The sequence below is a fragment of the Odocoileus virginianus genome, chromosome 23 (assembly GCF_023699985.2).
Source record: "Odocoileus virginianus isolate 20LAN1187 ecotype Illinois chromosome 23, Ovbor_1.2, whole genome shotgun sequence".
Taxonomy (NCBI): domain Eukaryota; kingdom Metazoa; phylum Chordata; class Mammalia; order Artiodactyla; family Cervidae; genus Odocoileus; species Odocoileus virginianus.
The window spans coordinates 9,416,556-9,429,848 of record NC_069696.1 but is presented as its reverse complement, the minus strand read 5'-3'; the positions used below and the strand labels follow the sequence as shown (position 1 = coordinate 9,429,848).

The 13,293-nt window shown below is 54.4% G+C and overlaps 1 protein-coding gene and 1 long non-coding RNA gene across 2 annotated transcripts in view; one reads left to right on the top strand and one right to left on the bottom strand.

Annotated features, from left to right (window-relative positions):
- Positions 1-13,293, bottom strand: part of ACO2 (aconitase 2) — a 46,772-nt gene that overhangs the window by 4,598 nt on the left and 28,881 nt on the right. The window contains exons 3-12 of the mRNA XM_020876973.2: positions 12,689-12,947; positions 9,486-9,578; positions 6,224-6,382; positions 5,845-5,995; positions 4,432-4,536; positions 3,397-3,488; positions 2,329-2,434; positions 1,027-1,184; positions 807-880; positions 82-193 (exon numbers count right to left, since the gene is read on the bottom strand). Of these exons, the coding sequence (XP_020732632.1) occupies positions 82-193; positions 807-880; positions 1,027-1,184; positions 2,329-2,434; positions 3,397-3,488; positions 4,432-4,536; positions 5,845-5,995; positions 6,224-6,382; positions 9,486-9,578; positions 12,689-12,947 (1,309 nt within the window). The remainder of the gene's footprint in view (positions 1-81; positions 194-806; positions 881-1,026; positions 1,185-2,328; positions 2,435-3,396; positions 3,489-4,431; positions 4,537-5,844; positions 5,996-6,223; positions 6,383-9,485; positions 9,579-12,688; positions 12,948-13,293) is intronic.
- On the top strand, positions 9,917-13,224 carry LOC139030563 (uncharacterized). Its single transcript, XR_011482933.1, has 2 exons — positions 9,917-10,532; positions 12,503-13,224. It is a non-coding gene; the product is annotated as an uncharacterized lncRNA (long non-coding RNA).

Sequence of the window (13,293 nt, the reverse complement as noted above, 5' to 3'; positions counted from 1 at the left end):
GCAGCCCTGCAGGGCCCCTACTCCCCTGACTGGCCAGGGCAGGGCCCCCAGAGGCTATCACGGGTTAGGGCGGAGCCTCACCTCTGGGGACGTGACAAAGGCGTGGGTCTCGGGGTTTGCGTCGTTGCGGCCTGTGAAGTTCCTGTTGTAGGAGGTGACGATGGTGTTCTTCTCCCCCTTCTTGATGTCCTTCCTGCCAGGTCGGAGGGGACACAGTTAGGGACATCTAGCCTTGTCACCTGGCCTACCTGTCAAGCTCATGGCAGAGGAGGGGGAAATGGAAAAAGACCTGGAAATGGTCACCTCCCCCCAGGGCTCAACTCACACCCACAGAGCAGGAAGGAACCTCAGGCATCACTGAGGTTCGTTAGAAGCCACACGTAAGACAAGAGGCCAGACCAAGGATCCCTGACCGGGGCCATGGCGTCCTTTCAGGAGGGTCCATCTGAGCCCCCCGCTGTGTGCGTTAGGATGAGGCCTCCCTAGCTCCTTCCCACTCCCCCACCCCAGGCTTCGGCCAGGCGGCCACTCAGCACTGCGGGGGACTCTTCCTCTTTACCTCCAGCCCAACTTTCTAGTCCTGCCCAGAAAAGTCTTCTAATATCCTACAGTCCTGGAAGCTCCACCCTAAGGGCATCTACCCTCAACATCTGAGGCTCTGTACCCCAGGACACAAGGGGCCGTCCTATAAAACTATGCTTCTTTGGCAGAAAACAACAAAATTCTGTACAGCAATTATCCTTTGATTTAAAAAAAAATACATTAAAAAAATACATTAAAAAAAAAAAAAACCCTGTGCTTCTCACCTGTCCCACTGGCCAATGCAGGGGCCGCAGGCATTGGCCAGGACGATGCCACCCACATCCCTCAGGATCTGTGCCTGTAGCGGGGAGAGGGGACGGGGAGGGGTCAGGGGCAGGCTGGCGGGAACCCCGGGGCACAGGCCCCTGCGTACAAGGCTGTGGCAGCCACGTTCCTCATCAGAGGGATGGTGGGGGAGCAGGGGCGCGGCGTGCGGGCACTCACATAACCATCCCGCTCAATGGTGGCGCGGATCTGCTCCGAGCCTGGCGTGATGGTGAACTGGGACTTGCACTTGAGTCCATGAGCCAGCGCCTGCTTGGCCACAGCTGCGGAGCGGCCCATGTCTTCGTAGCTGGAGTTGGTACAGCTGCCAATCAGACCTGGTGCATGGTGGGTGGGGGGACGGACCATCAGGAGGAGAGTGACCAGAGCTCTCCACCTGACCGCAAACGATCCACACCCGGTCAAGGGTTCACCGACTCTGCTCCCAACAGAGAGAAGTTGGAAGCAACCTACCTCACTGTCTGTCCTCTCAGCCCAGACACTTAAGAGAAACTGTGGCCCCCGAGCATGATGCTGAACACACTGGCAGCGTGTGAACCCACAGTCTTAGAGTGAACAGTCTGTATGTGGACACATGCTGGAGGGCCCCCACTAGAATACTGACAGGGACCGCTGCTGGGGAAGGACTTAGAGGCCCACTTTATTTTATACTTTGTAGCATTCTCTGGCTTTCTACTTGGTTTTATAATCAGGAAGAAAAGAATTCTTTTAAAGAAGTCTATCATAGTTATTAAAAAAGCCAATAAAAACCGAATGATATCACACTGTCTATAGAGAGAGACAGTCTGTCTTACCAGTTCAGTGATTTATGTTCTAATTATTAAGCTACCAAAGATTTCTTTTTATTTACTTCAACTAACAAGGCTGCACCCACTGCACAGCACTTCATGCTAGGCACCGTCGGAAGCTCTCATCACCCCTCAACACGTCCCTCCTCCTGGCAATTTTAACTGTATCACCCCCATTTCAGAGCTGGGGAACCGAGGCACAGGGGGTGAAGTAATGAGCTCACCGTCACCCAGCTACGAAGTGGCAGAGTCAGAGTCACTCTCAGGCCACCCGGGTTCACGTGCTTCACAGAACCATGACAACAGTGATACCAACATGCCAGTGTTTGTGTGTAAAGCATGTAAGTAAAACCAGGCATGGTAGCTGGTAAGAGGAAATGTTTGCAAAACAGAAAATTTACACACAGCAGCATGGGCGTATACAAAGAGCTGGTTCTGGCTGAAGGTGGAGGTTAGGGCTGTTTTAAAATTCTTGTTTTGTCAATAGTCTCTACACTGATACATATTTCTTTTATACCAAGAAAAAATAATTTCTTTAAAAAGCCATGGAGGGAAAAAAACTATTTTAGAAAGTGCCTGAACCATTCAGGAAAGGCCCCACGGTAAGCACGGGCAATGGTCCACAGCCCTGGGCGGACCTGCTGGTTCTGGGGCTGGGGGCGGGGGTACTCACCCACTCGGATGTCCAAGGGCCACCCCTCCTTCTCTGCCACACTGCCCACTTCTGCCACAGGGTGAGCCAGGTCGGGGGTGAAGGGCCCATTGATGTGCGGCTTCAGCTGAAGTGAAAGAAGTGGGGGCAGGGGTGAGGAGGAACTCAGCTTGGTGTGTGGACAGCTCTCTCCTTCAGAGGTGGCCTGGCTCCTGCTCACCCAGTCACAGTGGACCTGGGAGGCCAGCTCTCAATCTACAGCTCAAACCTCATCCTAAGAAGGGCCCGAGCAGCGGGCACTGTCCATGCACCCACTCCTGGAGCCCTCCAACCCCCAAGGTCATTATCTCCTGTCTGCAGATGGCAGAGCTGCCTGCCTTGCCCAAGGTCACAGGCTTGGAGACAGTAGAGGCGTGGGATGAATCAAGGCTGCCGGTTCCCTCAGCCCGTTATCTCCTGTGAGGTGGTGCTTCTGGAATCTGGAGGCCAGACATTTTATACGTGATGCTACTTATCACCAACATGAAGCACTGAGTGAAGTGCCTGGCACCCAATTAGCCCGCAATGAATATCAGCAACAGTTATGACATGAATTAGCTCATTCAGTTCCCATGACTGCCTCAGGTTTTACACATGATGAAGTGAGGCCCATAGTGGCCTTAAGTAAGGTCACAGGCTTAAGTGGCAGAGTCAGGATTTGAACTTGTGCAGGCTGGCAGGAGGGCCTAAACCCTCAGCTGCTCTGTCTGCTACTTTGGCTCCTCCAGCCCATCTTTCCTCTGGCCTTCCAAATGCTACCTGATCTACAGGTCTCAGGGTACCGGGGTCAGGCTTGGAATCTTAGACCCTGCCCCCTGAATTCTCACAAAAGTGCAAGCTCAAGGGTAAAATCTTGGCTTCTCTGAGAGCTGAGTTAGGGGCAAACTGAACGTTTCTGAATGACCAGCCGGAGAACCAAAAGATCAAAAGCCTTGCTGGGTGTGCAGCCAGGGGCCTGCCGGAGCCCCCCCAAGGCCCACCAGACGTCTCCAGATGGCGCCTGAACCACCCCACCCTCAGAAACCCCCTGGAACCAACTCCCAGCCTCACCTCACTGAGGTTAATCTCAATCAGCTGGTCATAATGGCAGCCAGAGTCAGGTACCAAGTGATCCTTGAATTCATCGGCAAGGTTGGCAATGTCTGAAATCAACAAGGGAGGGAGACTGAAGCATGCAAGACAGAAACTGGTCACAAGACTCCATCCATTCATCCATCAGAACCAGTTACCCAGCACTGGCCACACACTCCGGGCCCCAGGCACTGACTGGGCAAACAAAGGAAGAAAAGAGCAGCAGAGGACACAGTGCCTGCCCCCGGGGATGCACAGTGCCTGCCCCCGGGGATGCACAGTGCCTGCCCCCGGGGATGCACAGTCCCACGGAGGCGCCATCAGTGAGCCGGGGGTCACAGCACAACACGAGAGGCCCGGGAACACGGGGACACTGAGGAAAGGCACAGACTCGGGGTTCAGAGTCAGGGAGAGGAGAAGCGCTGAACTTTAGAGAAGTTACTTGATAATTAAATCAAAGGAAGAGTCTTCCAGGTAGGATTCTATGTACAGAGAGCTTGGAAACAAAGTGACAAGCTCTCCCCAGGTCCCCCAGACTCTGGCTCCACCAATCACCTCTCTTCAGAAGACCCAACAAGCTCTCCCCAGGCCCCATTTCCAACTCTGGGTTTCAAAGAAGCTAAGCTCAAACCTCAGGGAAGCTGTTGGGGAAGGCTGAGAAAATGGTTCTTACACCAAATGTTTTTCCTCCTCCCCTGCTAGAGTAGGAATTACAAACAGAAGCAAATCCACGTCATTTCCAGAGCTTCCCATAGAGGGCGCCAGGGACCAGGCCAAGAAAAACCGAATTCAGATGCCCTTTTGGGGGAAACTAAATCCCAAGGATGCCCTTTCAAGGGAACTAAATCCCTGAGCCACAATGTTTCACGCTGAGAGGCCAAAGCCTCTGAGAAGCTGAGAGCTACAGAAGCCCACTCAGGAGCAGTCACAGACATAACCTCTCACAGACCCAGGGGCTTCTCAAAGCCGTGAGGTCGGTTCAGAGATGCGGGATTAGGAGCCCCAGTGGCTCACCTGCGCGGCCAGTCTTGCTCAGGTATTTCTTCATCCTGTGGTTGTAAGGGAACACTGAAGTGGTGGCCCCAATTTCTGCGCCCATGTTGCAGATGGTCGCCATGCCTGCAGAGAGAGAACCCACAGGGCTGGCTCAGCAGCTGGGCGAGGCCCCCACATCTGCTAAAGGTCACACACGTCTTTGCACTAGGGAGCTGGCATCACTCCTTCCTTCGCTCTCACTGCCCTTGCGGTCCAGGGTTAAAAGGATGGCCAGGGAAAAAGAGGCCACGGGGCTGGAGCCGTGTCCCGGCTGTCAGGGTGGCTGCTGGATTTGGGGAGAACACAAGATTCTGGCCTTATGAGCCAAGTTCCAACTCCAGGCCTGGCTGGCCCACTCGGCAAACTAGATGGCCACCATGTGATGAGAGCTGACCTGGTGAGACCGCCCAGCTGTTGCTGTGTCCATCTGCAGGTGAGGGAACTGACTCAGAGAGGTCCATGGTCGTGCCATAAAGCGAATGCCAGTGTGGCCTTCAGGACTTGGTCTGCCTGCCTAATGGGCAGGCCTGCATGCTTTCAGCCATACCACAGTGGAAATGTTTCTGGGCCTGGGGTTTTCCAGCTATAATACTGGAACGACCTCTATGGCCTAGACCACAGAGCCGCCCACAGAACTGGAGAGGTTATAGACGTGCTGACTGCAACCAGTGCTCCAGCCCCACGGGGTTGCTCGGACACGGGTTTGTGCTTGCTGCCAATTTCCTAACTGAACATCCATCAGCAGTAAGAGCTACTTACAGGAGTGAGCCCTGCATCACTGGAGGGATACAAGGGCCAGCTGAACTGCAGCTCTGTGGGGGTGCTATGGAGCTGAGGCAGGCAGGGAAGGCTGGACTGAACCATCTCAGGCTCATTTCAACTCTACTTGGATTTCTGAGGGCCCAAGCATGGAGGCCAGATCACCAGGAGTGACGAGAAGGGAGGGGGCTGGCTCCCACCTGGTCTTAGAGACTAACAGGTGATGGTCTCTAACCCAAAGGAAGAGTGAGGCTCTGACTCCAGGCAAGGGAGGGTGTGAGAATGGGGCTGCTCTGTGACTGAAGCCCTGCTCTGAGTCCCCGCCCACCACCTCCACCTTCTGTGGATTCTTCTGGATCACTCAAGGCAGCCCATGGCCACGGCCACGCTGGCTCAGCCCCTAACTCCATGTGGCCACAGGCAAGTAACCTGCCATCCTCGAGGGGACCCAATGTCCCATTAAATGAAGGGCCTGGACTAGACCACCTCCCCTCTACCTCTAAGAGTCCATCGCAAGTTCCCAAACTGACTGGCCAGAGTCTCATGGGCAGGCCAGCCACTGCTTCTATAGCTCAACCACAGGCCCATCGGGCCGCAAAGGCTGGGAGCACGCCCCGCAGCCGCCGTCCTCACCGGTACAGGAAATGGAGTCTACTCCAGGCCCGTGGTACTCCACGATGGCGCCCGTGCCACCTTTCACTGTGAGGATACCCGCCACCTTCAGGATCACATCTTTAGGTGAGGTCCAGCCGGAGAGGGAGCCTGTCAGCTTCACGCCAATCACCTGAATAGGTGGGGCCAGAAAGCAGGCACAGGCCCATGTGTCATGCGCCATGTTCCAACCAGTATCTCCTGCTGGAATTCCCACTCAGGCTTATTTATCCCTGCCTCCTTCCCAGAGAGAGCTGAACCTGACCTATGCTCTCAACTCCTGTGTGTCCCACATCTCCTACTCGCCCCACCAACTACCCCTCTGCTGTCACCCCGATACGAGCACCTCCCCACGTCTCACCTTGGGGCACTTCAGCTCCCAGGGGATCCCAGCCATGACGTCCACAGCATCAGCACCCCCGACTCCAATGCAGATGCCCCCCAGGCCACCCCCATTGGGGGTGTGGGAATCAGTGCCAATCAGAAGAACCCCAGGGTATGCATAGTTTTCCAGAATGATCTGAAAAAGAATCCAAGGTCTTAAAAGCCCTTAGCAAAGAAAGGAGCTTAGGGCTCCAATGGGGTCTGCAAGACTGCCCGCTGCCGACACTGGGCCACTGAGCTAATCCTAGGCACGCCTCCTGCACGGGGCCTTTCCAGTGTGGCCTAGATGAGCTAGAGACCTGGGAGACTGGTAGCTTGGGCTCAGTAACAGCTCTGACAGCTCCTGACTGTATGACTTGGACTAGTAAGTTGCCTCCCTGGACCTCAGTTTTCTCATCTGTTAGCACAGTATTAAGAATGGCTGCACCATCCTGACCCCAGGATGGTGGAGAGAACCAGATGGCCTGGGATACAAGAGTGTGTCCTGTGACAAGCCCGGGGGAAATGCTGACTGCTGAAAGGTGCCTCCGATAATACTGCCTCACGTGGTGGATGTGTGGAGTGTGCTTATCTGGCTTCTCCAGAGAGCGGACAATCTTCCACAGCTGGCTCCAGCACAGGGAAGGAAGGAGCTGGCAGTGAGCATTTCCCCCCAAGATACCTGATGCAGCCACAGGGGCAGCAATCCCAGAGCAGCCCCGCCCACCACCGGAGGTGCTGGACACGCTGAGGCTGCGGGGTTGCTCAAGGAGAGCTGCGGCCAAACGGAACCATGTTTGGGTCTGAGTTCTGGCCCTACCACCCAGCTGTGAGCCCCAGGCAATGCACTTCTCTCCAAGCCTCTGCTTCCCATCTGTAAAGAGCAGTGGACAATAGTGCTTTCCTCACTGGATCACCGGGAGGACGTGATGGAAGCATGTCCCTCAAGCTGTAATAATACCTGGGGGAGGTAGTCTCCTTATTTTGCAGCCAAGAGCCTTCACCTAAGGTTCTGTGGTTCACCGTCATATGGATTTATGCCCCAACACACATGTATATGGATGTCGGGGATGCTAAACGAGATCAGAGCGGTGAAAGGCTCTTATGAATTGTCAAGACCAACTGAGAGATGGGCAGGTTCCCTGGAATATTACGGAAATCCCAGGGCCTCTGCCTTGAGTGAGGCATTTGCTCAGCAGACTGAGCAAGGTCTGAGGGGTCTCGCCTCTTGGGAATGCAGGAAGTTAGAAGACCTGGTTCCTTCCCCAGAAATGAGCCAGCTGGCTGGAAGAGGCCAACATGGAGAGAATCCCTAACAAAATCACTGTTGCAGAGAACACTGTTTACCTGTTTCACTTCTCCAGCCCTCCTAACATTGGCAAATACAAAGATTTAAAACTAGTTAATTTCCAAAACTCCTCAAGGTTGTAAAAGCCTGCTCCATGAAGACCAGACACACAGAATTCATTATGATCACACAGTGTAGAGTGTGAGCATGGTCCACGTCCAGAAAGGAGTGGTCAGCACAGACCCGAGGACTGCAGAAAGCATCACAAAGAAGCTGGTTGTGACAGCGACCTCAGCGGTCAGCTCCATTCGGTTAGGCAGGTGGGGGTGTGGTGGGGAAGAAGTGTATTTTTAGGCTGGACTAACACTGAGAACATAAAACTGGAAATTCAGCATCTATCTGCAGGAGCCACGCGCACTGAGGACCTATTCTGTACTGACCTGGCCGCGGGCCCAGCGCTGAGAGGAGTAAACAAGCCACAGGCCGGTCCCCACAGGGCGCATGGCGCACTCCGTGGTCATATGCGAAGGGTCCCACAGAGGGCCACAGAGAGCCCCGTGCTGGGCACCGGAGGGCCAGGGCTGCACAGAGGGAACCAGGAGGCAGCACGGTGGAGGAGGAATCTGCCAGGGCATTTGATGCAGAGGGGAAGGGACTAAGGTTTGCTGTGGACATGGCGGATTGAAGCTGCCTAACGTGGGGGGCGGTGGGGGGGGAGAAGAGGAAAGTTGCACAGAGATCACACGGTCCCTAGGAACTTTCTTTTTAAAAACCTTGGCCCAAAATCTCCCAAAAAGGCCTGGGCATCTGTACTCAGGTGGAACAGGGGATGCTTGGATTGGGGTCCCCTTGATGACAAAAAGCCAAGGTTGGGTGCACCTGACTCCCTCGCCCTGCCGCTGAGAGAGGCCTTCTGGCCCGTGAAGACCAATGTGAGCTGCCATTTGCAGGGAGCCCCTTCCTGGCAAGGGAGAGGGTTTGAAAGGGCAGAGTGGTGATCTGTGGGCTCTGGTTTCAGAGTGGGGCAGTGTGGGAGCCCAGGCAGGGTAGGGTTACAGCCTGACTCAGCGCATCTGGAAGTGAGGCCTAGGCTGGAGGTGGGGAGAAGGGTCACCTTGGGAAGGTACACAGAGGCAGGTTTCACACCGAGGATGGAAGGCAGGTGAAAACACACCAGCACACACCCCACATGCCATCCAGTAGTCCTGAGCAGACACCTCTGATGAAAGCTAATCCACCATCTCCCCAGAAACACACACACACACACACATACATACTTGATAGAACTGCCTATCAAGAGAATAGTCACCCCTGGGGACACCTAGAAGAGCTTCTGGCTGATGTGGCCACATGACCTGTGGTACCTCCCCACTGCAGAACTCCAGCAAATGGCCCAAGACTCTGAGGGGCACCCCCTGTACTGAGAGGGGATGAGCGCCCGGTGTGATAGGAGACCGCAGAGCGGGCAGAGCACGGGCCCCAGGGTCAGGCTGCCTGGATGTTCGCAGGAGCCTGACTCCACAATCAGCCAGCCGGAATGTCCCTGGGCAAGGAGATTAAATCTCCATTCCTTAGCTTCTTCATCTGTAAGGTGCGGACATTAAAACCACCAGACTCACCGGGTCACGGCGAGCACTGCGTAGAAGTTACTATCTGCAGAGTGCCTGTCTCATCAAGTATTAGCAATCCACCCAACAAGGTATGATGCTTGTGGAGAAAGGCAAAACAAAACACACTGCAATATGTACGAATGTTCAGAAGAAGGTATAGCACAAAACATGCCAACCTTAAAATGCTGGTCAGAAGGGACTATTTTAAATTCTCACATGGAGAGTGAGAATGTGTAACTTGACACAACGAAATGTAAGGGTTGATGAAGACGTCATCCAGTTGCCCGCGGAGGCCCCTGCTCACAGACCCGGAGGGCAGCCCTCTCCTCCGCCCACCCCAAGGCGGCCAGGCCCTGCCTTACCTGGTGGATGATCCCAGAGCCAGGCCTCCAGAAGCCGACGCCATACTTGGCGCCTGCGGTGGCCAGGAAATTATACACTTCCTGGTTTATATCCTGTTGAGAGAAGTCAATAACCGGGGCATTAGAAACAGTTTGCTCATGCCTCCCTCCCTCTACCTCCTCTCTCCTATGACTGAAATGCTGGCACTGGAAAGACAGGTCCTCTCCTGGAGGCCTTCTACAAATAATTCCCAAAGGGCTTGGATGCCAGCCCACAAGTCTTGGCCGGCAGGCCCAGGAGAAAGACCAGGGCACAGAGACGGAGCCCAGTTCTGTGACACATGGCCAGGGAGTAGGTCCAGAACAAATCCCTTCCCCGTCCTGGGTCTCAGCTTCCTTATTTGTAGAAGGGTCCTTCTGGCACCCAAGTCCTTGGTCAAGGCCAGCAGTGAGGGGGCAGCAAAACCCCACAGAACTAACTGGGGCATGGTGTGGGGAGGGGAACTGTCAAAGGGAAGCAGTGGGATGGAGTGGGCCACCCGGTTCCACCACGCCTCATGGTGGGTGCTGTTCTCCTTTGGAGCCTCGGATGCCTTGTATGTAATCCTGGCTAACGTTTACTGAATGCCCACTATGGAAATGGTACCAAGCCAAAACAAACCCCATTTTACAGATGCAAAAACAGAAACTCAGAGGTCTTGCTCAAGACCCTAGGGTTAAACAGACAAGTCAGAGTTTGAATCCAGGCCCGTGCAGCCAGAACCCGACGCCACACTGTAATAAGAACAAAGCTACTGCCCTCACAGAGACTATATCTCAGAACACCTAGACTGTCTAACATGTGGTAGGTAGGTGCTCAACACTTGGTAATATGTTTCATGGGCCCCAAATGAAAGACTGTCAGATGGACCATGTTCTCAACTGTAGGTTTCAGCCAAACAGACAGCAAGATGGTAACCAATATGCCTGTAATTCAAAGGCAACTTCCCCAGGGAGAAGGGAAGACTACCCCAGAATATGGACATGAGGCCAAAGTTTAACTGGACGACCAAGCATATCCCTGGACAGGTGAGAACTCAAGGACAAAAGGGATGGTACCACAGGCAGAGGAGGCACTCACTGTGGGCTCCACTAGGCCCTCCAAGAAATACCCTCAAAGCATGCAGTCCCCTTCATTTACACTTCAGACCACTGGACTTTCCCAGTGGTCCAGTGTGGCTACGACTCCACACTCCCAATGCAGGGGGCCTGGCTTCAACCCCTGGTCCAGGAATTAGATCCCACATATTGCACATAAGATCTGGCGCAGCCAAATACATAAAGATTAGAAGTAATAATAATAAAATAAACCTCAGACCAACCACACATCCTTCTGAGGGCATGTGTGGTTCCCCCAAATGAATGAGTGGCAGACAAAGAGCCTGGGTCCCCACAGCAGTCTCTGATTAATAATTAATCCGTTGATTTCCTCATTTACAAATCAGTCACTAACATAACTGGTACCAAGGGCAGGAGGCAGGTGGCTGTGGCCACACTTGTTCCTGTGTCTCTGCGGGTGGCGAGGGGAAGGTGGGGGAGACAGCAAGGTGGGCACGGAGCGTGCCGCTGTCTGCACCTGACTCAGCCTAGATACCTCTCTGGTGGTCTGTGTGACCCTGGACACATCACTCTGCCTCTCTGAGCTCCAACCAGAGGGAGCCTTTACAAATACATGGAAATCTGACCACTCTCCTGTCCAGAGTCCTCAAGGCCCTGCCTGCTCTTGCCCTGCCCACCTCAGGGCTCCAGGCCTACAGGCCCCCTTCCAGCTCCACAAAGGCATCAGGGTTTCTTCCAGCCTCAAGGCCTTTAGGAACTGTGCTCTGTCTAGAATGTGCTTCCTCATCTGTTCTGGTCTCAGCTTACATGTTACATCCTCCCCGACTCCACACGCATCTTACAGAGTCCACACTCTTCCTTCAGCATACATGTACAGACTGGCAGTTACCAGTCTGCGTGACTGCTTAGCTGCTGTCTCTCTGCTGGCCTCTAAGATCCACATTCATACTGAATCTCAGCACAGTGCCTGGCGTAAAATCAATGTTCAATAAACATGGGTGAAATAAAGCAGGAATTGGGTTCTGAGACCCCACGACTCTGTGATTCTCATCTCCAGAAGGTAGATTTTAATCCATAAAGTCAGGGGCGGGCCAACTCCCAAGGGGGGTGGCCCTGCTGTGGGCGGTCATGCATCTCTCAGGCTGAAGAGGACCCAGTCCCCACACCGCAGGACCCCGTCATGTTACCAGGTACCACGGCTGCTGCTAACATGGAAACCACGGGTCAGCCGGTGCTGCCAGGACACAGTGAGTGGGTGGGCAGAAGGGGCCTGAGTGGGAAAGCTGCCCTGCGCCTTTCCCAAGGGTCTGAGAGGCTTGCTGAGCTGTGCTGACCCTGGGAGCCGAAGCACTTTCAATTGCGTGCCCTGCTCTGTGCCCGGCCGGGCTGCAGCCCTGCCAGCATTCAGCTCCTGCCAACGGCCCCCAAGAGCGGGGCCCACTTCCATGACTGGATGGAGGGTGGAGGCCCAGAGCTGGGAGAGACCGCATGTTGCCAAGAACGGGTACACACAAAGGTACCACAGCAGAGCCCGGAAGAAGGTGCGTGAATTCGGCTTCCTAAAGGAAGAGAGAGGGTAATCCAAGGTGTTCAGTGTGGCAGCCAGCCCCTTCCACCTTGTTAAGCCAAAATCACAGAAGAAAGCCCACAAGGGGTTATCAGTAAGTGGGAGCTGGGAGAAGGGTCTGGCCCTAGCCTCACCCCCGTGCAGTTGTAGGACTGCACACAACTTGGACGCCTCAAGTTTACCAACAGTGACACTGTTCACCCACCTCCCTGCCGAGGTCCCCAGGGGCCTGGCAAGAACGAGTGATGCCTCTCCAGAGCGACTGGAGACATGGATCAGAACCTGCTACCTGCACCATTTACCTCACGCTGTTTTATTACAGAAGAAGGGCCTTCAGTATGGCTAAGACTATGGATGATTTTGTTTTCTCTAGGTTTTCTCAGTGTTTTCTAACATCTTCACAAAGAGCAAGTGGTATTTTTAGAGGCAGAAGAGAACAACAACAAGACTAAACCAGAGAACCAAACCTTAGAACTGGGGGGCGATGCCCTCGTTCAAAGGCGTTGCCTCTCATCCCACGTCACAGCCACTGCCCACCTCCCCACCACCTTCAGCTCACCTTGGCCCGACGCAGGTCCTTCTCCCCGCCAAGCTGGGCCTCGATCAGATGGTCACAGTGGATGGTGGACGGCACGGCGACCTTGGGCAGGCCGCTGCTGATGAACTGCAGCATGGCCATCTGGGCCGTGGCATCCTGCATGGCCACGCGGTCAGGCCGCAGTCGCAGGTATGTCTTGCCCCGCTCGATCTCCTGGTTGGCCGGGTCATCCAGGTGTCCATACACGATCTTCTCTGAGAGGGTCAGAGGCCGGTTCAGCCTGGCGGGAGAAGGGAGGGCTGCATGATCCTGTATGCCCACAGCCAGGCCCTCTCAAGTACAAGGCAACCTTGACAGCAGCCAGGGAGGGGACCCTGTGCCTGAGGTGGAGATGAATCGGTACCCCCAGCACACAGCACAGCGCCTGGCATGCACCGGGTCCAAAATCACTTGAAGAATGACAATACCACAAGAGGGGGAGGGGTTTCTTTTTTCCCTGAAGGACATTTACTTTCCCAGCATATTAAATCCCTATTATCTGATGAGCACTTTTTTCATCTACGTCTCACTGTTTAATCATTACTATATCCTCGTCATTGAGTAAAACGACCAAGAGGTGACAGGGA